Source organism: Mastigoproctus giganteus, chromosome 7 (assembly GCF_048544385.1).
Source record: "Mastigoproctus giganteus isolate SK-2022 chromosome 7, ASM4854438v1, whole genome shotgun sequence".
Taxonomy (NCBI): Eukaryota; Metazoa; Arthropoda; class Arachnida; order Uropygi; family Thelyphonidae; genus Mastigoproctus; species Mastigoproctus giganteus.
Window position 1 is genome coordinate 100,792,987 of NC_143581.1, and position 27,154 is coordinate 100,820,140.

The 27,154-nt window shown below is 38.0% G+C and overlaps 1 protein-coding gene across 1 annotated transcript in view; it reads right to left on the reverse strand.

Moving 5' to 3' along the window:
* The window catches only part of LOC150083109 (uncharacterized), a 773,496-nt gene that overhangs the window by 477,520 nt on the left and 268,822 nt on the right, over nucleotides 1-27,154 (reverse strand). Inside the window, exon 7 of the mRNA XM_090378391.1 lies at nucleotides 5,496-5,702. Coding sequence (XP_090234517.1) covers nucleotides 5,496-5,702 — 207 coding nt within the window. The remainder of the gene's footprint in view (nucleotides 1-5,495; nucleotides 5,703-27,154) is intronic.

Consider the following 27,154-nt stretch of genomic DNA (forward strand, 5'->3'; position numbering starts at 1 on the left):
TGCTAGGTCATTAGTAATTGCAAAAGCCTCAGCATCTCGACCTGCTGGGTCGGTGTGACTAGAAAACGGAAGCCAGCTGGAGTTGTGAACGTTAAAATCACCAAGGAAAATTACCTCACTGTTAGGAAAGTTGGACTGGAGAAATTCAAGTTGCAAAGAGAGGAAGTCAAAGAGCTCCAAGTGATTAGTGGAGTTGGGAGAATGGTAGAGACATCTACTATTACTGCAAAATGCTTTGCAATAATAGTAGATGCCACACCAGATTCCACATAGATTGAACAAACAACATTTCTTTTGAGATACGTACTTTTAAAAGAAATGCAGTATGAGATTCAAATAAGATTTCTCAAGTTTGCCGATGGTAACAACAAAATAGGGCAAATATAGCTGGAAAATACAACGGTACACAAGCAAAAATATAAGAACAATGCTCAACAGAAATTTTTTCACCTTGCAGTTGTCACACTCTCAACTTATGTGGAAATGATGCTGCTGAATTGCCTGAAGCAATAAACTTTTTCAGAGCAATTCAAATTGTGTACCATCTGTTCAGTTCCAGTCCTAAGCAGTGGGAATTACTACAAAACCGTATTGGTTTTTCTCTTCATGGTAGGTCTGAAACAAAATGGTCAAATCATGTTGAATGTGAAAAGCTTGTTGCAGCTCACTTGCCTGGCATTAAATTAGCATTGTAAGACCTCCTAGAACTAAATTTGACAGCCAAAACAAGAAATGAAGTCTATGTAGTTTTATTATATGTGACATCTTTTGCCACTGTGTTAACGTCAGCTGTGTGGTACAAAATATTAGCTGGCATAGATATTTGCAACAAGGTCATCCAACTGGAGATGTCACTGGATGTTGAAGTGGCAAATATAGAAACTCTCTTTATATATCTAACAAAACTTTGAGATAACTGGAAATGCATGTGGAATGAAGGCAAATTGGTTGCGTCCAAACCTAAAGATAGAAACAAAACTCTCCCGTAGATGTGGTGGAGTTAGGTGGAAGAGGGCAAGGCCGCATGACGAAAGGACAACTGATGCTAACTTGGAGGACATGAATGACACAGATGATATGACAGAAGAGGCCAACTTCAGAAAGTGCATGTTTTACGTTTTGGTAAACAATGTTATAACAGGATTAACTGTCCGCTTCAATGCTGTTATGCAGTTGGAAGAAAAATTTGAAATCTTGTGGAAATATCTCACCGTGTCTGAAAGTGATGGGGAGAGAAAAGCTTTATCAGAGCAATATCCTGCTGACCTTAACAGTAATGATTTTGGAAAAGAAATGCAACATTTCATGCTGCGATTTGAAATGTTTCATGAAAACAAGCCAGGAAAGCTCTTTTTTAAAGTAAATACTAAGACTATCTACTTTTTTTTTTCTTTTTACATTTACTAATAATTATTTCTTCTGATTATCTGATATGCATTGTAATATAACAGGATGTTTCAATATGCATCCTTTCTCCTTATCTGTATTGTAGCATAAACAAAGATGTTCAAATCAAATGTGCTTTCTTCTCTCTCTCTTTAATCCTCATTTATTTTATTTTATTTATATTTATCATGGAGGGAGTCGTCAAACCTAAAAATATGATATTGGAGCATAAGGCCTCAAATGCAAAAACTCAACAGAGAACTCCATTCCACCGCTCTCTCATCTTCCATACCCTTTATGGTCTTACAGGCTACAGCTCATGACATAAAACCGCAGTGAATAAAAACAGGATGACTAATGGAGAAGGGAAGGGGACCCGAAAGAAATTTTGCACCCCCTAATAAAATTCCTCTCACAGGCCCTGGTTCTGTCACTTTTGACAGTGGATGCATACAAACATGCAGGCACATAATTGATATGATTTATTTTCTAGCTTCACGATATGTTCCTTTGTTTTCCATTTTGTATTTTTGGATTTTTTCACCAAGCTTCTAAAATTCACTTAGAAATCTTAGAAAGACGGATAGTTTCCTGTATAATTTGGACAAACATTAGAAATGGCAGTACAATTTGTTTGGTTATGTTCCCTTGGATTCACAGTGAGAGCATATTGCATCACCTTAGCATGTTGCTTGTGAATGCTGTGTTTTTGCCATTTATATCACGTTATTGGATTTGGTATGCACAAACGGATTTAACGTAATAAATATCGGCTTTGACTGTGGAAGATTGATGCTCTATGTAGGAATAACACTGCCATCTTTTTTTAGTCATAATGCATTCTTCATGTACAACTCTGTCTCTCAGCTATTATAACTATTTCTTTTACTCAGACGGTTAACAAATTCCACTCCATTATTACTCCCTTCGAAGTGTTTAGTGTAGTGCGAGGAGTCACTGAAACAGGAAGTTCAGCAAAAGTTGTCTGTTTTAATAAATGTACTGATTGACTTAAGTTAGACATTTCAATCAGACCTTCAATACACAAAAGTTGACAGCTTGCTTAGAGGTTGAGTTCCCAGTGAATGAATTATTAAAAAAGAGAGAACAACTTGTGAAATAGAGGGTTTGCTTACTTCCTTTGCTGCCCCCTTTAATATAACTGGATAGATCCCATCCACCCCTGGTGCCTTTTTATGTTTATCTTCAACAATTTCTCCTCCACTTTCCTCTCAGTTATTACAAAATCATCTAGCTCACTGCCAAAGTTTAATTCGCCTCTGGCATTCCCCTTGCTGAATAACTCCTCATGTGTGAATGTAGATGCAAATTACTCATTTAGTTAGCCACCTGAGCAGGATCCTCAACTGTTGAACCATCAATATCCGGTGGACCAATCTGATTCATCCCTTTCCTTCCAGAGTTTACATAGGTAAAGAACTCTTTTCTGTTTTTCTTAGCATCCTTTGCCAAAGATTTCTCTTAATCTGCCTTTGCCTGCCTAATCTCCTTTGTGACTTGGTTACAGACCAGCTTATATCTACCATAGGCTTCCATGTCACCCATTAATTTATAAGTATCCCGTGCATTTTTCTTCTCTGCCATATGTCTCATTAGTTCATCTGACATCCATTTAGGCCTAAACCTTGAACAGTATTTCTTAGTTGGTATGTAAAACCTAGTAGATTCCAAGATAAGTTCTTTGAATGCTTCCCATTTTGAAATTGCTGTTGGTAACATCATCAGTTGGTGCCACCGTATAGAATTTAAATACTGTCCCAGACCATCGTAGACACCTGTACGAAAGCAAAAACCCTTCACTTTTCTTCGATTTCTTCTTTACTTCTCAAATTACTCAAAGAGAAAACTACCTGGTGGTAGTTTCCTCTTTGGGTAAATCCCACTTCAGCAAACTGTGATAAGTGCCACCTAGTGGTTCTGTTATCTGCAGATTCTTAATGCATGAAGAATCACTACTGATAATCAGATCAAGAGTATTCCTCTCTCTAGTTGTCTCCTGAACATGCTGATACAGAAAACAATCATCCAATAAATCCACAAAAGCCTTGCTAGTGAGTGACCAACTCACAAATTCCAGTAAAAATCTGGGAAATTAAAATCTCCATTATAAGACTCTCTGATTTACTGGACCACTCTATTTTCCTGTACAGTTTCTTATTATACTCATCAGAGTCATTAGGCCTATAACACACTCCTACTCTTAATTTTGATGTCCCAATGCTTTTGTCACACCAAACTGACTCGACACTGCACTGTCCAGCGATGTCGACTGGCTGGACTTCCTTGGATTTTGTGTTTCTTAACAAATAGCATAACCCCCTCCTCCCTTCTATCCTGTCTATCCTTCCTGTACACATTGTACTCCCCAAATTCCAGTTCTGCATTCCTTATATCTGTGTGACACCACATCTCTGATATCCCAACAATATCTGCCTTTGATGTTTTGAGCCACACCTCAAATTCATTTACCAAACTCCTAGCATTGGTATATACGCAAGTATACATGCACCTATTCCTATTCTTAACTACCCTAACACAAACCATGTGTTTACTTCTACCACAATGACTCCCAGCAGTCTCTGAAATACCCTGCATCTTGTTTACCTGGCTGCTGCTCATTCCAATAGAAGTAGTGCAAGAATCACTTTTACCTCTGCCAGTGGCTACTGTTAATCTATTAGTCCTTGTATCCCCCCAAGCTAGCAGTTTTCTGACCCACCTAACACATCTGTGGCAGTGCCCCCAAAATCTCTCTCAGGCTTCTAGACTCCATTCAGAAGAGAGTAGTTAGATTAATTAATGATTCATCTCTAACAGTCTCTCTCCACTCACTGTCTCATAGACGTACTGTTTCTGCTGCATGCCTCTTCTACAGATATTTCCATGGGCACTGTTCTACTGAATTGGCTTCTATAATTCCTGCTTTCTCTTTCAAAACAGTCCAAACATGCCACCACCAGCCATCATCCATTTACTGTCCAACTTCAAACTCACAGAACAAACTTTTCATCTTTCTCGTTTATTCATTCAACTGCTGTTTTCTGGAACAACCTTCCATATATATATTTCAGGAAATACGTATTTCCTGAAAATTTACAGTCTACAGAAGTTCAAGTCTAATGTCAACAAATATCTTCTTTTGTCTTCTCGACCTTCAACCCAAACATGGTACTATGTACTATAGGTTCTAATACCTCTCTGTTTTGGGTTTTCATAAAAAAAAAAAAGAAGAAAACACCACAAAATATTTAGAAATACACATACATGCACACTTTTTAAAATTAAGAATTTAAGTCTTTTAAACTGAAAAACTGAAGAGTCTAATTGATTCATGTTTATATTTTATGTATAAAATATATATTGTTTAAATTTTTAATGGGCAATTTTTTTTTGAAAACAATAGATATAAAAAACAACAAAATATTTAAATAATTAATTTTTTTAATAAAAAGTTGCATAAAATAAGTATTTCAAACCCCTTAAGAAAAGAATAAATATTGTATTCTCCAAGGAGAATGAAAAAAATCTGAAAATGTTTCCCAGAAACTGAAAACAAAGTTGGTGACCTGTTTTCAGTATAATCTCACTACTAAGTTAATTAATTTAAACTCCAATACAGTTCCAAAGTGGCTAGGGTAGTTTACAATTTCATCATAACCGTTTTTGTCTGCCACTCTCAAATTGCCAGTTAACAATGTGCTGTGAATTTTTTTGCACAACACTTGGGTACATCACACCAAAATCACAGTTTTCAACACATTAACATTTTCTTCCACATAATGAGAATCCAGAAAGATGCAGCACAACTCTCCCAGATAACTGCATCACCATCTTCAAATAGCTACCACCTATTACTGTAATATAATGCACAAACATAACTACACTTTTCAAAACAGTTAATTCAGCTATGAAATTTACTGTAATGACAGAATGAATATTCAAATTACCATATGATCCCTCCACATAATTTCAAAATATTTCATTATTAAACTGCAGATTACACAAATCTCATTTACCATTCAAAATTACTACTTTCCTAAACAACTGATTTTAAACCCAACAACTTAAGAGTAATCAGATATACTTACCTACAGCACTCTCCCTCAAAGCTTGTTTAATAACATAACATAACTTGGCAGGATTGCTGGCTAAATTATCACCTTCACATGAACCATTTGTTAGAGAACTATTAACATGCACAGATACAGACATGTCGTGTGCACTTGTTTTACCACTAAAATAGTCTATAATGTGGTTGGCACACGTATGCATCTCTGACACAAGACTGGTGATTTCTGTAATGAGAATTTTCAAGAAGACATTTTAGAACATTACATAAATAACATCGAACTACAGGCCAAGCCAACTAATTTCTGTAACAGGAGATTTAAAATGTCATACCTGAAACTGTACTTAATCAAACACATACACAGTATGTTTGAAAAGTAATTGCATATACATTTCTCAGCTAAATGAAAGCAAATTCTCAAAGAAATGAAGGAAGTAAAAATTTTAAAAAAAAGGGGAGAAAATCAAAGTGATCTTTCAATATATACAGAAATAAACTGCTTTCAAATGAACAGATGAGAAATCTGTAAGAATGTTGAGTATTATACATGATGATATTCGATTTCATCATTAAAAAATAAATAAATAAATAAATAAATAAATAATAATTTTTAAATTTGTAGAGACTACACTTCAGCAGTGGGAGGAGCTGATTTATTATATCTATCTTGTTCTTTGTCTAATTAACAGCTGTCATGCTCAGTGAAATTGGTACAAGAAATAATGGCACAAGAAATAATGGCACAATATAGTGTTATTAATTCATGGGGAAAACTATTGTGAGAAAGTCTCTAGTTATCTTCTCCCACATCTGTCCAAACTTTTTGGTGGAAAAATCCTTGGAGGAAATCTTAAAGCAATCATCCTACATGCAATCACATACACTTGCTGAATGATACATGCAGAGACACAATTCAGGAAGTAAAATCCTAGTTGCATGACACTTCCTGGACTATGGCTGCATATAATAAACCCACAATAACTACAAAAGATGCTTCTTTTTACTTGAGAGAGGAGAGTGAACAACAGTTCTGTGTTGTGGAGAATGTAGTATTGTTCTATGTTCTTACCATGTTTTCAAGGCTATTACACCCAAAGAAGCCTTTCCTAAACTTTGTTTACTTTAACTTTAAGCCTGAGATAAACGAATATATTTCTTCTGTCATTTGCTAAATAATACAGTGGTATTTTTGCAAATGATATATGAGAGATTTACTCAATGTTTTATATTTATATATATCAAAATTACACTGAACAGAGTTTAAGTATATATTTTTGTCTTTATGACTGTAATTTCATTATGAATATTTATTTTTTATACAATATTATAAAGTGGTAATATAGATGTAGCACTTGTTCCATTGTACTGTCACAATAACACACATACATACAACCATTGTCTTTTCAAACTACTCAACTTGTCGTTCAAAAGGGATAAAAATATTTAATAACTGTCCATCCACAAACCACATTAGTGATGGTAGATTTTGGCTAATGTCACTACTTAATGTTCTTCAAGTGAGTCGGTCAATTTCCTAGTATAGAAAATAATATTCAAATGTATCCGGTGTTTGATTTGCATAAGTAGAATAACTCACTAAGCACCACCACTTCATATGAGATTGAAAGAAACTGCAGTTACAGAGTTCTTGGGCTGTTAAGTATTCTAGGTTTTATAATAACCATTCATTAATTAGGTCCCATGAATTTCAATATTAATGAGATTCTACTCTAATAAGATTCTAGTCAGGGTAATTATGCCCTCTCTTCTTGATCTTCTATGAAGTGACACCCTCTTATTTCATCTTTTACTGGCCAAAAAATATAATAATCGTGTGGACCTAAGTGAATACATAGGATGTGGAATACTTCAAACATCATCTCCTATACCCGATTCACTGCATAGCAGATTAGGTGAGGATGGGTGTTATCATGCAGCAGGAACAAGAATGAAAGGAAACCACTAAGTTTCTTTTGAATTGCTGGCTTTAATTAGTTCAGAAACACATCATCATGAATATCAACATCATGAGTATCAATATATCATCTGTATCAACTGTCACACTTTCTCCTTTCTCCAGGTAAGTCCAGAAATTCTTCTATTATTAGCATTAGTAGTTGAATATAATGCAAGAAAGCAAACTTATACAACATATTAACACAACATAACATAAAAACATCAAACTAGAGGCCACCCCAACTGAATTTCCCAATAGGAGACATAAAATATTATAATTTCATTTTATATTTATTGAAATCCACAAAGACACACATACATACATACATACAACCACTGCCATCGTGATTATATATTATATAACATGTTATTAATGTTATTAATAATATATAGTATATATATTATCCCAGAATACAGTGAATAACATAGCCAGAAACTAAACAATGAGAGGGAACATAACAAATACATAATATCTAGTAACTTAAGTAGAATACAATATATACAGCAAGTGTATATGATAGTGCAGTTAACATATGTTTAAATTTCTTATTATAAAAAATTACAAAAGGAAACACAAAGAAAGTTCTTTGACAGTAGTTACCCGAGTCACCTAGGAAGTATCGCATAGCATCTCCTAAGTATCAACAGTTCAAAGTATCATTTTTGGAGATAAATGGGCGCCTCCGTAGCCAGGTGGGCAGGAGCAGCAGTGCGTATAGCACATGCTTCTTGATAAGAGCGGGGTTCGAGCCCGTGACAACCAAATACGGAGGATGCAGAAAGGTCAGGGAATGACCACCGCATATCCCTGGAACAATATGGCCTTAGTTGCTAATGCTTCTAAAAAACAAATAACAAACAAACAAACCCGTGGAGATAATGGGGGTGGCAAAATATTATTTTTGGCTCTCAGGATTCATAGTTCTGAACTAGCTAGCAAGTTCCGGAAGAGATGGTGATGAAGGCTTTATTGTTAATTATTAGTTCGATGTTTTTGGCTTTTAATATGCTGTTCCTGAAGGTATGGTCAATGGTGAACTTGTTTATGCCCACATCAAGGTTATGCATATGACACAGCATCTGATATGATATGAATCAATCGTTGAGAATTCGGCAGGTAGTGACTGTTCCTAGTGATGGAGTCAAGCATAGTCCAGGAAGTGAGATTTTTCCAACTAGTAAGTTAACTGTGAAGAGTCACTGGTCTCTATAACCTGAGGTAACCAGAGATCCTGCATAGTGACTGCCAGGAAGTGTCCAATATGCCTTGATTTCCAGTTTATCCATTTTATTAACCAGAATTTAATTGCAAACAGTAGACAGCAGCTTCATTGTTCTGGGAGCTACATATGCCCACATCTCTGCTGCATATAAAAGCAGTGTAAATGCCATGGTCATAATGTACCTTTCTATTGTTATGGATTTGTTTATATACTGCAGTTCTTGCTTCTCCATACATTTCAGGCTAGCAGCATAAGAAGAACAATTTACAGATGGAATCTCAATCTGGGTTGTAAAGTTGGAAATTTCTATATTATTCACAGTTTATGATATTACTGAAAGGATAGGCTTTAATGAGAAAAACAACAAAGCAGATTCAGATGCCTTGATTTTCAGCCATCTGAATCTGCATCTCATCTCAAGCAACATCAAGCCCAATTGCTTGAGATGGGTTCATTTGTGTGGGAAAGATCTTCATCACAATTGATGGGATCAGAATTTTTAAATCATTCACATAGCTTAGGAAATGTTGCCTTGTTGTCTTTATAAAAGTATCGAATAGGGAAAACTCAATAGATATAATGAATTGCTCCTATCAACAATTTAATAAGTTTACAGTCATACCAAGTACATATTTAGTTATTCTACAATGTAGACCAATAACAGTGAGCAAAGTAAGAACAGTGTTGGGAGTGGACGGAGGGCTTCGAAATAACATCAATTTTGAGGCAAGGAGACATCATGTCACTACTACTGTTCATAGTTGTTGTGAATGATGTACAATGCAGAGTGGTGGAACAACTTGGACAGGACCGGATGAAAGTCATGCTCTTTGCAGAGGCCCTATGCATATGGGGGGGGGAAGAGAGAGAGAGAGAGAGAGAGAGAGAGAGAGAGAGAGAGAGAGAGAGAGAGAGAGAGAGAACATGTGCAATGGCAAGTTCATATATGGGCTAGTAGTATGGCCAATGAATTTGGACTGGTTTTCAGTCAGGTGAAGAGTGAAGTAACGGTTCTAAAGAGGAGTGGTGAGCCTGATGGATACATTACATTGGTAGGGTTGGTTGGTGTAGAGATTTATTAGGATTTTTGTTCGTTCGTTATTTGGTTTTTAGGAGCATTAGCAACTAAGGCCATACTGCTCCGGGAATATGCGGTGGTCATTCCCTGACCTTTCCGCATTCTCCGTATTTGGTGGTGACGGGCTCGAACCCCGGTCTAATCAAGAAGCATGTGCTATGCACTGCTGCTCCTTCCCACCTGGCTACGGAGGCGGATTTATTAGGAGCATCAGCAACTATGCCCATAGAGCACCAACAATGGTAGGGAAACAGCTAAAAATGGTTAATGATTTCAAGTATCTAGGAAGTACCAATACAAAGACAAGAGCGATAGACGAAGAAATAAGTAGAAGAAGAAATCAAGTGGGTGGGAATTTCTACAGGTAGACAGGAGATCTGATCTGGAACAGGAACATACCACTAAAGTGTAAGAAGGCTATATATCAGACCTGTTATGTACCAATTCCAATGAATGCATCTGAAACTTGGACTATGAGGAAAAAAGATGAAAGCAGAATTCAGGAGGCAGAAATGAGATTTGTGAGGAGCATAGCTGGAAAGACAAGACACAACAAAATCAGGATTGATGTGATTAGGGAGAGAATAAACGTTGAAAAACTCCAGAATAGGATTGAAAGGTCCCTTTCAAATGGTTTGGACATGTCAAGAGGATGAACGAGAGGCGTTTGTCAAGAAGGAGGGGGAGATGAAGAATGAGGTGGCAGGACACGATAAAGACCAATGTCATTAAGAGAGGAAGAAACTGGAGGGAAATCAAAGACTGAGAGAAATACACGGAGAAGACATGGTGGCGAGGCTTCATGCGTCAACCCAAGGAATAGCACGTCAACCCAAGGAATAGCAAGTGTTTGGGTTGAAGGTTGAGAAGACAAGAAGATATTTGTTGACATTAGACTTGAACTTCTGTAGACTGTAATTTTCAGGAAATGTGTACGAAGGAAGGTTGTTCTAGAAAACGGCAGTTGAATGAATAAACGAGGAAGATGAAAACAGTTCTGTGAGTTTGAAGTTGGACAGTAAATGGAAGTTGGCTAGTGGCTGCACGTGTTTGAACTGTTTTGAAAGAGAGAGCGGGAATTATAGAAGCCAATTCAGAACAGTGCCCACAGAAGTATCTGTAGAAGAGGCATGCAGCAGAAGCAGTACATCTATGAAACAGCGAGTGGAGAGACTCTGTTAGAAATGAATCATTAGATAACTTAACTGCCCTCTTCTGAACCGAATCAATAAGCCTTTTGAGAGGTTTTGGGGACACCACCCCAAATGTGGGAACAATATTCCATCGCAGGGCAGATTTGCGATTTGTACAGATTGAACAGCTGTTTGGAAGAAATGTAAGGCAAGAGCAAAAGAGAAAACCAAGTTTTTTAGATGCAGAGGAAGCAATATTTGTAATGTGTTTGTGCCAAGAGAGATTAGACATCAGGGTAATCCCCAAAGAAGATATATCATTTTGCCAAGAAATCGGAGTATCACCAAAGGTAAGCATAGGAGCAGAAGAATCCCGGTGCTTCCGTAGCCAGGCGGGCAGGAGCAGCAGTGTGTAGCACACGCTTCTTGATTAGACCGGGGTTCAAGCCTATGAGCCACCAAATATGGAGGATGTGGAGAGGTCAGGGAATGACCACCGCATATCCCCAGAGCAATATGGCCTTAGTTGCTAATGCTCCTAAAAACCAAATAACATCAACAACAGCAGAAAAATCCTTTTTGTGAGATATAAGACAAGACTGAGTTTTAGAAGGATTGAAATCAACTAAGTTGTCTTTGCCCCACTGGAGAATTACTTGGAGATCGGCATTTAAGGAATTGGTAGCAGATTTTCGAGAAGTTGAAGCTGATAGAGCAGGACAAGGTTTCTTAAAATGGAAAGTGAAAAGCAATGTGCTATCATCGGCAAAACTATGGTTAGGATTTCCAGTCAATGGAAGGTTATTAATATACAAGCGGGAAAGAATGGGGAAACCGGCATTAGTGGAAAAGTTAGAAGACAGAGAGCCAGCTACCATCACCCTCAGTGAGCGATCAGAGGGAAACTGGATAACCAATTACAAAAAACAGTTGGCAAACCATAAGATGGGTGCTTGTTTAGAAGACCTTTATGCCAAAAACGATCAAAAACCTTTCAGATGTCAAGAGCAATTGCTTTTGTTTCACCGAACTTTTCCACTGAATTAATCCATAAATGGGTAACACAAGCCACAATATCACCAGTGGATCGACACTGACGGAATCCATACTGGTGATCAATGATCAGACGGAAGGTTTCTAGGTAGTTTAAGAGTTGGCAGTTAATTGATTTCTCCATTACTTTAGAAAGAGTAGAAGTAATTGCAATTGGACGATAATTGGATGGAAGGGATTTGTCATCCTTTTTAGGAACTGGCTGGCGTGTTGGCTGTATGAGCAAATTTCCAAGCAGAAGGAAAAACACCTTTGGAATAAGAAAGTGAAAAAAGGAGGCAAAGAACAGGAGTAAATTCAGGAGCACAGGTTTTGAGAACAATTGGAGAAATACCATTGGGACCCGGAGTTTTCTTAGCATCAAGATTCATCAAAATCCTTCTGACATCCTTTTTATGGAAGACCACAGGGGGCATTGAATGGAGTGTGTTGGGAACGGTGGGAGGTGTTTTACCAAGATCATTAATACATGAGTTGGAAGAAAAATGGGATGCTAGTAGGTCAGCTTTATCTTTAGCTGAAGTGACAACAGAACCCTCTGGTTTGGACAGAGGTGGGAGCAGAGATCGGCAAAAGTTCTGGCCAATAGCTTTGGCAAGAGATCAGAATGCTTGGCTACCATTAGGGCAAGAAGCAAGTTTTCTACCCTTAGCCTGTTCAAACTCTAGTTTGGACTGATTAATAACTGCTTTACAATTGTTGCAAGCTTTGGTGTAGGAAGAAAATGAAACTGAAGAATTAGAAACAAGCCAATTACGGTATGTAACTTTCTTCTCTTGAACAGCCTTGGCACATTTATTGGAAAACCAAGGTTTAGATAAAGGATGAGATTTTAAAGTGGAGTTTGGGATAAAGGATTCCATTCCTGCAAGAATAATTTCACTGACCCTATCTGAGCAAACGTTGACATCAGAAGTTTTGAAACGGTAATCCGACCAAGGAAAAGAAGAAAATAAATCTTGCAGGTCATCACATTTTGCATTCTTGTAATGCCAAACAATACGAGGTTGGGAATAGCCATGAGAAAAGGCTCCATTGGAGAAGAGACAATCACCAAGTTGTAATGCGAAGTGCCTAAAGGACCACTTCAACCGTTTACTTAGAAGGGTTGTTTGTGAGAAAAAGATCAAGTGTGTTGGCTGTATGGTTAGGATTGTCCGGCATTCTTGTAGGTAAATAAACAATCTGTGCAAGTTCATTAGTAATTGCAAAAGCCTCAGCATCTTGACTGGCTGGGTCGGTTTAACTAGAAAATGGAAGCCAGCTGGAGTTGTGAACATTAAAATCACCAAGGAAAATTATCTCACTGTTAGGAAAGTTGAAGAAGGTCAAGTTGCAAAGAGAGGAAGCGAAAGAGCTCCAAATGATTAGTGGAATTGAGAGAACGGTAGAGACAATAGATGAATTTGACAGAGTGAGGTAGAGAGATTTTAAGCCAGAGAAGATCGAAAAGAGGAGATTCCAAATTACCAAGTCTCTCACAGGGAATATCGGAACGGACATATGCATAAGTACCACCTTTGAGCGAAAAGAATCATACAGCGAATAATTTGGGCAACTGAGATTCGCACTAGATAAATCGACCGATAACTGAGATTCTTCATAAAAAGTACATGGGGTTTTGGCAGACTGCAAGTGGAAATGGACATCGCTGAGATTAGAATTGAGACCACATGTATTTGTGAAATGAATTAGGGAATTAGGAAAGAGTTTGGGAGGTTTAGATCTTTTCCCAGATAAGCGTACTCTATTAATTTGACCATTCATGGTCTATTTAATAATAAGAAAAAGTGAGTGTGACATGACATGCTGTATGAAGTAATGAAATTTTTTACATGGCATGGTAAGAATATAACCAGATCCTTGACATAATGTGGCCTCAACAATATCCCGCATACACACTACTCGGACTCCCTCTGGTCACTATCAGGCAGAGTAGAGGTAGCAAGATTATATCCAGAAGCCTCCTAAAGAATTACCACTAGGTTATTCGGTCAGGTAAACTAATTAATTAGCGGCCGGCCTGCGAACACTGTTTTAGAGCTGTGCCCTCGAAATGTAAGGAAGATTGGATCTTGCCACGATGTTCATCATAACCTCAAAAGTCATCAATCATGCTGCATGATGGAAGAGATGGAGAAGGGTTGACCGTAACTTAGCTCTGGAGACTAAACATGGGTTCCACCACTTCAAGCCTCCAAATAAGCAAAGTGGTGGTATTGCACCGGTTGATGAGAGTCATCTACCACCTGGTACTTCCTGGTAACACCGAGGGGCGGCATTCCTCCATGTGGCGTGGGGGCCACACCTCAAGCCATGCTTACCCCTGGGTGGTCACCCACCATGTGCTTTTGCATGGAGTTTATACCCAGGATTACTAACAGTCCCACCACTGTGAAGGTGCAAACAGAGGATTTGGCTGCCACAGACGGTCCAGATTTCACCGAAATTGGGTCCACTTGACTTGAGTGTCACCTGAATATCAGTTTCATCGGCGTTTTAGACTTCCAGGTAGCAAGTACAGTTTGTCTGGCATATCTGAGAGAATGTCTGTGACAACCTCAAGGACCAAATGATTTGATTTTTACATTACAAATTAGTGTTTTATAAAGTCAAATTAATAACTAGTTATAAAACATCTTAAAATAAAATTTAAAAAAAAATAAAATAAAATTAGCATTTACCTAGACTTGAAGTGCAGGACTGATGAAATTGATGATGGCATGGTTGTGTGGTAGGTGGGTCAGGCATCAAGTGTCTTTCCAGTCTTTTCGCGCTACTGCCAAAGAAACTGTCCAAAGTTGATTGCTTTTTTGATGATTTTTTCACAACTGAATTAAGAAATAACTTCATCTTCCATTTTACACAAAAAGAACTCAGCATTTTCAACGTTGGGGTTTTTTTTTTTTTTTTTCCTTATCACTTCTCTTAAATGCCCCCAAAAAAGAAAATGCAGCCTTTAACCCTTCAGCTGAAACTGTTTTGGGCATCTTCTTCCTCATCATCTCCAGTGTCACCCTCCATAATTTTCTCCAAATCTAGTAGCTCATCTGTTGTTAGCTCATGCCCATTAAGCATCAATAAGGTCATCCACATTCTCTTCATTAACCTCCAGCATTTCATTTGTTAAGCACCGAGTCCAAAGTTATGGATGATTAAAGGCCAAGTGTTTTTCCAGGCTCAATTTAATTACCTGGTGGAAACATTTTTCCAAGGACTTACAACCTCACACGGTCCAGGATGTTGACCTTTAAAATTCAAAAAACAATGGGGAGGATGACAGCATTTTCACTAGAGGTCATTGCAAAGCAACTCGCAAACATTTTCTTTTCTTGCTATAGATTTTCTTGAAGTTTGCAATCACTTGCTCATCCATTGGCTGAAGAAGAGGAGTATTGTTGGAGAGCAAAAATTTGACTTGAACAAAGTAAAATTGTGCCTCCAGCAATTGGGCAAGGACTGGATCATGGACTGGTGTATTATCCAGCAGGAGCAGTACCTACGCAGGAAGTTTATGTCTCAAGATAACTCTTCACTGAAGGACAGAAAAATTCAAGCACCCATTGAAGACATCTCTTAACACAGGCCTTCTTGCGAGGGCACCAAAACACTCCCAGCATGCTACTATTGATTTTTTGTTGTTTAAATGATCTGGGGGGGGGGGGGATTAGAGTGATACACCAGCAGAGGCTTCAGCTTAAAATCTACAAAAGCACTGGCACCCCACAGGAGAGTGCGTCTATCATTCATCTGTTTCTTCCCAGGCATAACCCAGCCTCCCCCGTACATTCGCATCCAGAACATCCAGAAGAGGCTGGTTTCATCAACATCAAAAACTTTCTCAGAAAAATAACAAACCTGATCAACAAGCTATTGGAATTCAATTTTAAAGGCCTCACCTGAATCTTTATCAGCACTCAATGCCTGGCTACACTTTTGATGTTCAACCTGTTTTTGAAACACTCAAACCAGTTTCTGATTTAAAATCTCCAAAAAAGGACAGCACTGCCACTGGTTGATGCAGCTTTAAATTAAAAATCATCATAGAATTGCATAGCACATTCACAGACAAATTGTCTACGCAATATGTCACCCTTCAACTGCATTTCCCTTATCCATATTAGAAAAAGTCTTTCCATTTCCACAATAAAATCTCTGCTCTTATGCACCAGGGTGGAATCATCATTAACTTTAGCACTCTTCAGAATGATGTTTTTTTTAACTATTGTAGAAATGGCTGATTGCAGAACTTAAGCCTTACTTGGTAAGAGGACCCGTTCGTTCCACCCTCACCAATCTTGTAACCTTTCTCTGTACTCGAGCAGAGCAGGTCATGGGTGTTGTCAGTTATATATGGGAATTTTGCTAGTAGGGGAAAGGAGGTGATTATCCCTTGGCATGAGGCAATGGTCAGGCCACACCTTGAGTACTGTGTACAATTCGGAAGGCCTCAGTTTCAGATGTAGAGGCCTTCCGAATTGTACACAGTACTAAAGGTGTGGCCTGACCATTGCCTCATGCCAAGGGATAATCACCTCCTTTCCCCTACTAGCAAAATTCCCATATATAACTGACAACACCCATGACCTGCTCTGGCAACCTGTCAGCACTGCTCAAACAACTTCATATTTGACTTCACAATTACTTCCATGTCTTTTTCATCTTCTACCACCCTAAGAGTAGTATCACACAGTCGGTATGTTTCTCGGGAGTTACTTCTACCCATATGCAGTACCTTACATTTGTCAATGATAAACTTAAGTTGTCAAATCTCAGCCCATCTGCTCAACTTTTTTAGATCCTGTTGCAGCAATACACTGCCATTACTGTTTTTAACCCTGCCAACATTAGTATCATCGATGATGACTCCCACAAGATACTAAAATTGCCAGCACCCATGCTGCTGCTGCTGCTCATTCTAACAGAAGCAGTGCAAGAATGACTTTCATGTCTGCTTGTGGCTAAAGGCAGTCGTGAAAAGTCTTTTAGTTTGTAAATCTCCCCCCCCCCAAGCTAGCAGTTTTCAGATCGACCTAACACTACATCAATAGCACCAGCAAACATTCTTGTGCCCCTTCTATTTAAGTGTATCCCATCCCCGTAGAAGCGGTCTTTCCTGTTAACAAGGACAGAGCACACTGAGAAAAAATTCCACCCCGTGAGCCTTGCACAATCTCTTCAAGGCCAAATTGATTAACAAGGCTCTTCGTGAACTCCCTCCTATCGTGTCTGGGCAGAATTGAAGACACTTTCAAATTTAATCCTAATTCAAGACTTTTTTGTTTCGATATTGACCTGTACTTGTTAAGTAAATCTACAGTTCTACACACCTAATGTCAAATTGCTGTGCCAACGTGTACAACAATATCACCCTTTGTGCCCTTAAAAGATGATTCCTGCTATACAACACAATCAACTTTTGCCCGTGACACACATACCTGGTCCTATTCCACCTATCCTTTTTACACAATATAAACATTACGATATAGTGTACATATTAAGTATGTAAAATACATTATGTGCAGTATTAATAATTAACACTAAACTATATTTATTAATACAGTCGGAACACTCTTTAATGAACTTCCATAAAGCGAAATTTTATGTATAGTGAACTTTTTTGATTTCCCCTTGGTCATTACATTGAAAATAGATTCCGTATAATGAAGAAAATTTCCATATGACGAATAGTTGAGGAGGAGGATTGCCTGTGTGGACGTGCCTTTCTGCCACTCTTGGAACAGAGAAGTTTTTTCTGATTTATTTTCTGCTTTATTAATTTAAATTGACATATTAACTTATTTTCTAGAGTAGCTTTATATTCCTATTTACGGTACTTAAGTTTAAAGTAACTTAGATAGAGATTTTGTAGGTATTACTTAGTAGCGGAAAGGGTATCAAATCCAAGTGTTTACCATTCGTAAATAGCCGCCATTGTTACGCGAAAATTAATCAAAATCTATTAATCTTGTCGAACTTCATTGGCAATTGAATTGTACTTTTAACTATACATATAACCACTTAGGTTACGTAACATAAATAATTAATACATAACTTGACACGGAAGTTATATAAAGGGATTTCGTAAATAACACTCATTACTGAAACATATATTTCGTAGATAACACTCGTTACTGAAACATAAATATTTCGTAGATGACACTCGTTACTGAAACATAAATATTTTGTAGATAACACTTGGAGATTTCGTAGATAACACTCGTTACTGAAACATAAATATAGCGTTATAACTGTGTTGGGATACAAGTTTAGGGTTTTAATTTTGTACTGAAATTGAAATTTTATTGAAAGTAAATCGAAATCATGACTCAAACCAGAGCAGCAAAGCAAAAGCTTAAGCTAATGGGAATTCTGTGGCTCAGGCGAGAACTGAGGGGGACAGTTGCCCTCTGAATCACAGCCTTTTAAGATGCACTATTTGCTTGATGTTTGCGGAGCAGTCAGGTATGGGACATGATACTGCCATGGGGGATGTCTTTGTATGTGCGCGATGCAAGGAGTGCAAGGAAATCAGGCGACAACTCAGTGTTGTTATGGGCCTATATGAGAGCTTGAAGGACAGGGTGGATGCCCTCGAAGGATTACAAGTGAGAGGCCCATCAAGCTCTCAGCTGCCCACACCAATGCCAGAGCTTGCACTTGGTCATCGCCCAACACAGCGGCAACCCCCAAGGCAGAATGCGTGGGTCCCAAAGGAACTAGTAGTTGTTGGTGACTCTATTGTAAGGGAAACATGCTTTGTAAAAAGGATAGGTGGAACAGGACCAGGGTATATCTGCCAGTGGCAAAGGCTAATGACTGTGTAGAGCAGATATCATCTTTTAAGGGCACAAAAGGTGATATAGTTGTACACGTTGGCACTAATGATATTAAGAGTAGGAGACCGGCAGAATTACTTAACAAGTACAGGTCACTGATGAAAAAAAGCCGTGAATTATGGTTGAATTTGAAAGTGTCTGCAATTCTGCCCAGACACGATAGGAGGGAGTATATGATGAGAGCCCTGTCGATCAATTCAGCACTGGAAAGATTGTGCAGGGCTCAAGGGGTAGAATTTTTTTCAGCCTGGTCTGTACTTGTTAACAGGAGAGACTGCTTTTACAGGGATGGGATACACTTAAATAAAAAGGGTGCAAGAATGTTTGCTGATGCTATCGAGGCAGTGTTAGGTGGGTCGGAAAACGGCTAGATTGGGGGGATACAACGACTGATAGATTACCAGTAGCCACTGGCAGAGGAGAAAGTGATTCTTGAACTGCTTCTATTGGAATGAGCAGCAGCTTGGAAAATAAGATGCAGGATATTTCAGAGACTGCTGGGAATCATTGGGGTACAAGTAAACACATGGGTTGTGTTAGGGTGGCTAAGAGGAAGAGCAGGTGCATGTATACTTGCGTGTACACCAATGCTAGGAGTTTAGTAAATAAATTTGATGAATTTGAGGTATTGCTCAAAACATCAAAGGCAGATATTGTTGGGATTTCAGAGACGTGGTGTCACACAGATACAAGGAATGCAGAACTGGAATTTGGGGAGTACAATGTCTACAGAAAGGATAGACAGGATAGGAAGGGAGGAGTGGTTATGCTGTTAGTTAAGAAACACAAAATCCAAGGAAGTGAAGCCAGTCGACATCGCTGGACAGTGCAGTGTCGAGTCAGTTTGGTGTGCCATAAGCATTGGGAGATCAAAATTGAGAGTAGGAGTGTGCTGTAGACCTAATGACTCTGATGAGTATAATAAGAAACTGTACAGAGAAATAGAGTGGGCCAATAAATCAGAGAATCTTATAATGGGGGATTTTAATTTCCCAGATATTGACTGGAATTTGGGGGCTGGTCACTCACACACTAGCAAGGCTTTTGTGGATTTATTGGATGATTGTTTTCTTCATCAGCATATTCGGGAGGAAACTAGAGGGAGTAATACTCTTGATTATCAGTAGTGATTCTTCATGCATTAAGAATCTGCAGATAAATGAACCACTAGGTGGCAGTGATCACAGTGTTCTGAAGTGGGATTTACTCAAAGAGTTAACTACCATTAGGAGTAAAGGGAGGGGGTATTGCTTTCGTAAAGGCGACTACGATGGACTGAGACAGTATTTAAATTCTATACAGTGGGATCAACTGATGATGTTACCAACAGCAAATTCAAAATGGGAAGCATTCAAAGAACTTATCTTGGAAGCTACTAGGCTTTACATACCAACTAAGAAATATTGTTCAGAGTTTAGGCCTAAATGGATGTCAGATGAACTAATGAGGCATATGGCAGAGAAGAAAAATGCATGGAATACATACAAATTAACACGTGACACAGAAGCCTATGATAGATACAAGATGATCTGTAACCAAGTTACAAAGGAGGTTAGGCAGGCAAAGGCAGATTACGAGAAATACTTGGCAAGGGATGCGAAGAAAAACAGCAAAGAGTTCTTTACTTATGTAAACTCTAGAGGGAAGGGGATGAATCAGATTGGTCCAGTTGATATCGATGGGTCAACTGTTGATGATCCTGCTCAGATAGCTAACAAACTAAATGAATATATTGCATCGACATTCACACATGAGGAGTTATTCAGCGAGGGGAATGCCAGAGGTGTATTCAACTCTGGCAGTAAGCTAGAGAATCTTGTAATAACTGAGAGGAAAGTGGAGGAGAAATTGTTGAAGATAAACACAAAAAGGCACCAGGGGTGGATGGGATCTATCAAGTTATATTAAAGGAGGCAGCAAAGGAAGTAAGCAAACCCTTAGCCATAATTATGAGAGCTTCCTTGGACTCAGGGGAGGTACCCATTGACTGGAGATGTGCAAATGTGACCCCAATTCACAAAGGAGGATCAAAGGCTGACACAAGTAATTATAGACCTGTGAGTTTAACTTCTGTTCCAGGAAAATTAATGGAGGCATTGGTTAAAGAAGAACTGCAGGATCATCTAGACAAGACTTCAGTTATAGCTCGGACACAGCATGGTTTTGTTAAGGGGAAGTCTTGCCTGACCAATTTGATTGGATACTATGATGCAGTCACAAAAGAACTGGATGCAGGGAATAACTTTGATATTATATACTTGGATTTTAGAAAGGCTTTTGATACTGTTGCACATGGAAGACTGCTGCACAAATTGGAGCAATGTGGCATTGGACGCAAATTGCTGCTATGGATAAAGGGGTGGTTGAGGGGGAGAAGACAGAGAGTGGTAATCAATGGACACTGCTCATTGTGGACTAATGTTATTAGTGGAGTCCCTCAGAGTTCAGTATTGGGTCCTTTATTGTTTTCTGTATTTATACATGATATTGATGATGGTATATCAAGCTTAATGTCCAAGTTTGTAGACTATACGAAGGTTGGCAGGGTTGTCAAGGACACTACGCTGCTGCAACCGGATCTGGAAAGGTTGAGCAGATGGGCTGAGAGGTGGCAAATGAAGTTTAACATTGACAAATGTAAAATACTACATATGGGCAACAGCAACCCCAGAGCAACATATCAACTCTGTGGTACTACACTGACAGTGGTAGAGAATAAAAGGGACCTGGGTGTGGCTGTGCAGGCAGATATGAAGTTCTCTGAGCAGTGCAGATGGGCTGCAAGAGTAGCTCATGGTGTATTGTCAATGATATATAGGAATTTTTCTAGCACGGTTAAGGAGGTGATTATTCCCTTGTATAAGGCAATGGTCAGGCCACACCTAGAGTACTGTATACAGGTCTGGAGGCCTCATTACAAGAAGGATGTAGAGCTGCTGGAACGAGTACAGAGAAGGGCAACAAGATTAGTGAATGGAACAAAGGAGTGCTCTTACGAAGAAAGGCTTAAGTTTTGCGAATTACAGTGTCTGGAGACTAGGCACCAGCGAGGTGATCTGATAGAGGTGTACAAAGCCTTGAATGGTTTGGGCATGCTCAATGCTGATGGGATTCTTCCTCTTGCTCAGAATAATCACCTGAGAGGGCATAAATTCAAATTGAGGAAAGACAGATGTAGGATAGATGTGTGGAAATTTGCCATTAGCCAGCGGGTGGTTGGTAGGTGGAACAGATTTCCATCCCTTGTCATGGAAGTTGATAGCATAAATAAGTTTAAGGCTCAGCTGGACAGATATTTCGAATGAACAGAGGGGTGAAGTGGAAGTGGTTATTTTTTATTTATTTATTTTACTTTATGTTTTTTTTGGCTGATGCTGCATAAGCTTGCTTTCTTGCATCAAATGCCTCTACTAATGCTAATGCTAAACTGATGGCTTTAGGCAATAAAGCTGATGCTGTAGAAAGCATGAATTCAGAGCTAAAAGGATTAAGCATTAATCCCTTTAGTTTTTAATAGCTAAAGACTTTAATTTCACAAAATAGCATTAGCAGAGAAAGGAAAGCATTAGCATTGCAGGAAAGCAAGTTTATGCAGCATCAGCCAAAAAAAAAAGGAAAAAAAAACCCTCCCATTTCATCTCTCCATTCATTCCAAATGCCTATCCAGCTGATCCTTAAACTCATTTAGGCTATCAACATCGACAACAAAAGATGGAAGTCTGTTCCCCTAATCAACCACCCGCTGGCCAAAGGCAAATTTCCACACATCTATTCTACAACTGTCTTTCCTCAATTTGAATCTATGCCCCCTCAGGTTCTTAATCTGGGCACGAGGAAGAATCCCATCAGCATTCAGCTTGCTCAACCCATTCAAGGCCTTCTACGCCTCAATCAGATCACCTCGCAGGTGCCTACTGTCCAGGCATTGCAATTTTCAAAACTTAAGCCTTTCTTAGTAGCACCCCTGTGTTCCCCTCACCAATCTTGTTGCCCATCTTTGTACTCGTTCTAGCAACTCTACATCCTTCCTAAAACGAAACTTCCTGACCTGTACACAGTACTAGGTGTGGCCTGACCATTCCCTTGTACAATGGGATAATCACCTCCTTGTTCCTGCTAGCAAAGTTCCTATATATCATTAACAAGACTCCATGACCTGCTCTGGCAGCCCATCTACACTGTTCAGCAAACTTCATATTTGACTGCGCAATTACTCCCAGGTCTTTTTAACTTTCCACTTCACTGATTGTAGTGGCACATAGTTGGTATGTTTCCCTTGGGTTATTGCTACCCATATGCATTACTTTGCATTTGTCAAAGTTAAACTTCAGTTGACACTTCTCAGCCCATTTGCCAAACTTATCTCGATCCAGCTGGAATAGCATACTGTCTTTACTGTTGTTAACAACCCTGCCAACCTTTGTATCATCTGCAAACTTGGAGAGTAATCCTGATATACCTTCATCAATCTTGGGAGGTGCAATATGGCCACAGAAGCCGATGCGCCAACAACTACCAAATCAAATCAAATCAATCAACCTTCATCAATATCATTGATGAACACACAAAACAACAATGGGCACAGCACCAAACCCTAAGGAAATCCACTAATAACATTTGTCCACGAAGTGAAGTGTCCACTAATTACCACTCTTTGTCATCTCCCACTCAACCATCCCTTTATCCATTGTAGCACCTTACCCTTAATGCCATACCTCTCCAATTTTTTCAGTGGTCTTCCCTGTGCAACAGAATCAAAAGCTTTCCTGAAATCCAAGTAAATGATATCAAAATTATTCTTTGCATCCCGTTCCTTTGTGACCACACATAGTATCAATAGTATCAAATCTAATTGGTCAGACAAGATCTTCCTTTAACAAGCTCATGTTGTGTCTTAACTATTACTGCATTCTTGTCTAGATGATCCTGCAATGCATCTTTAACCAGTGACTCCACTATTTTCCCCAGAATACAAGTTAAACTAGCAGGTGTATGTAACAAAGTAACTGCTAGTTAAACTAGCAGGTGTATGTAACAAAAGGTAACAAAGTAACTACTTTGTTACCTTTTGAACCACATTTTAGAATTGGTGATACATTTGCACACCTCCAGTCCATGGGGACCTCCCCTGAGTCCAAGGAAGCTCTCATAATTATGGCTAAGGGTTTATTTACTTCCTTTGCTGCCTCCTTTATATAAATGGATAGATCCCAGGTGCCTTCCTTATAATTAACTTCAACAATTTCTCCTCCACTTTGCTCTCAGTTATTAGAAAATCACTTAGCTCCCTGTTAGAGTTTGATAAACATCTGGCATTCCCCTCACTGAATAACTCCTCATGTGTGAATGTAGATGCAAAATACTCATTCAGTTTATCAGCTGCCTGAGCATGATCATCAATAGTAAACCCATCTATGTTAAGTGGTCCCATCTGATTCATCCCTTTCCTTCTAGAGTTTACATAAGTAAAGAACTCTTCACTGTTTTTCTTTGCATCCTTTGCCAAAGATTTCTTGTAATCTGCCTTCACCTGCCTAACCTCCTTTGAGAGTGATTTCCCTTATCGCAGAACTTCATCTGTTGTTTTGAAGAAATGAGTCATCCACACTTTCACTAAATTTCACCTGTCTCTGTTTACATGGTAACTACAAGTGGTCCCTAATTCCAGCTTTGTTTTAACTGCTGTGCAAGTAACCTTACAGCATCTAAGAGGTAATCCTTGAGAGTAGTGTGAAAAAGTGGAAGTGCTTAATAGTGTAGATCACAGCGTTAAAAAAGAAGAAATCTCTTTAAATTTGTTGTACTGCCAGTAGTGTGTCACCCATTCTGAAAAACCCTGTTTCGATTCTCACACTTGAGGAAACTTGACCCAGTCAGGTTTTTTATGCCTTTGGGAAGATGTAGATGAAGCAGTTTTTAGGTGGATAAAGATCAAAACATGCCGATATCAGGGTTATTAATAAAAGAAATGGCTCGGGACCATGCATCTTTTCTGGGGCAAAAAACATTCCAAGCCAGTTCTCATTGGCTGGACAAATTTAAAGTGTCATGACTTGCTCGATAAAGCTATTTCTGATGAAATTGGAGTTGCAATTGATACACATTGGAAAGAAACAGTCTTGAAAAAAAATTATGGAGGACTAAGAGTCAAAAGACATATTCAACGTTGATAAACAAGTCAAGTTTTTACACTCTTGGTTGCAAATATGGCTGGTAATGAAAAACTGAAGCTTTTGGTAATGAGTAAAAGTAAATAACCCCAAGGTTTCAAAGGAGTCGTTAGAGTTGGACTACAATTACAACAAAAATTCTCGAATGACAAGCAACATTTTTGAGCAATGGATGTTAAATTGATAGAAATATGTCGAAACAAAACAGAAAAATTCCTTCTGAATAATTCGTCTTATCTGCAGCTAAAGGAACAAGGCATTAACAAGAATTTGAAAATGCTCTACGAAAGGCGCATAATGAAAAATATTATATTGAGAATAGAAGCCAACCAACCTACAGATTTTCTTATGGATTTGTAGATGTGCATATCAGTGTTGGCAAAAGTGTGGAATCAAGATGTGACGGAAATAACAATTAAGAATTGATTTGCAAAAGCTGGTTTTTCTAAAATGCTAATTGAGAGAGATGAGAGGGATGAACTACTAGAAGACATTGAAAAATATTGGGAAGAATTGCAAGCAAGGTTTGATCAGTGGAAAAATTGTTCTTGACGAATTTTAAAAGTTGATAATGATGTCATAGTAGCTGAATATCCAAGTGACTGCAACATTTTGGAGAGTATTTAAAGAACCAGTGACAATATCAACAATGAGTTGGATGAAAATGACAGCAAAATTAAACCATCCAAACAACTGTTGGCAGCATTTCAACCTTTGCATCAAAGCCTTCAGTGGGAAGAAAATGTAACAGAAAATATAACTGAGTGTTTAAAGTTTAAACAAATGCAAACATTTTTATGAACAGTGAAACAATTATTTATGAAACAATTAATAAATTGTTTTAAAATATTAGAAAATTTATTATTCCCACTTCTTTCCCTTCTTTTACTATATATCTGAATTTACAGTATTTTTTATTGTTTAAAAGGTCATATTTCTTTATAACGAATTTTCTTAAGGGAACAACTGATTTCTTTATATAGAGGTCCGACTGTATATTATATCTTAATATAATATACATTATATTAATATTAGTAAAATAATAAGAGGAGTTTACCTCAATATAGTACGTAGAACACTTCCGTATGATACACTCCAGTAATTAAAACGGAATTAAATTGATTATTTAATTATTTATAATTTACTCTAATGTACAGGTAAGTTGTTGATTTTTTCGTTTTTTCCGTTTTAATTTCTGGAGGGTATCATACGGAAGTGTTCTACGTACTATATTGAGGTAAACTCCTCTTATTATTTTACTAATATTATTATCAACGCAGAACATATTGAGTATTACAGCTCTGATTCATACTATCATTATATTAATATACTTAATATAACATTAAGAAATTATTATTAATATTAATAATATTATTGTTAATATAATATTATTAATTAATATTATATCAATATACTTAATATAATATTAAGAAATTATTAATTAATAATTTCTTAATAGTTCTATACAATTCATAATATCAGAATAATTCAGAATGTTCAAAATTTCATCAGTAAAGCTTTCTATATCATATTTTTAATGCTTTGTATTCCAACTTCCATTGATCTATTCAGATTAATCCCCACATCTTCAGATCTATCCTCTATTATTAAATCTTCTGTGGGTCTTTTTTTTTTTTTTTTTTTTTTATGTACTCTTCTGGAGAAGTGTTGGAGTTACAGCTGATTATTAAGTCAGCAACAATTTTGACCATTTACTGTGGAAGAGCTTAGCAGTTTATTAAGTTGACACTAATGCCAATAAATTCAATTTCTGTAAAGCCTGTTTGCAAGCAGTGTAGTTTTTATGCATATCAGAGTATCAATTAGTAGAGGCATGTGATGCAAGAAAGCAAGCTTATATAGCAAAAGCAAAAAAAAATAAAATCTCCCATTTCAATCATCCATTTACTCCAAGTGTTCTGCCTTGATCTTATTTAAGTTGTTGACCTGCACTACAACAGATGGAAGTTTGTTCTAACTATCCACCACCTGCTGGCTTAAACCGAATTTCCGCACATCTATTCTATAACTGTCTTTCCTCAATTTGAATTAAAGTCCCCTCACGTGAGTATTCTGAGCAAGAAATAGAATCCCATTAGCAGTGAGCTTGCTGAAACCATTCAGGGCCTTATACACCTCAATTAGATCACATCACAGATGCCTAGTCTACAGAAACTGCAATTTGCAGAACAACAACCCTTTGTTTCACTGAACAATCTCATTGCC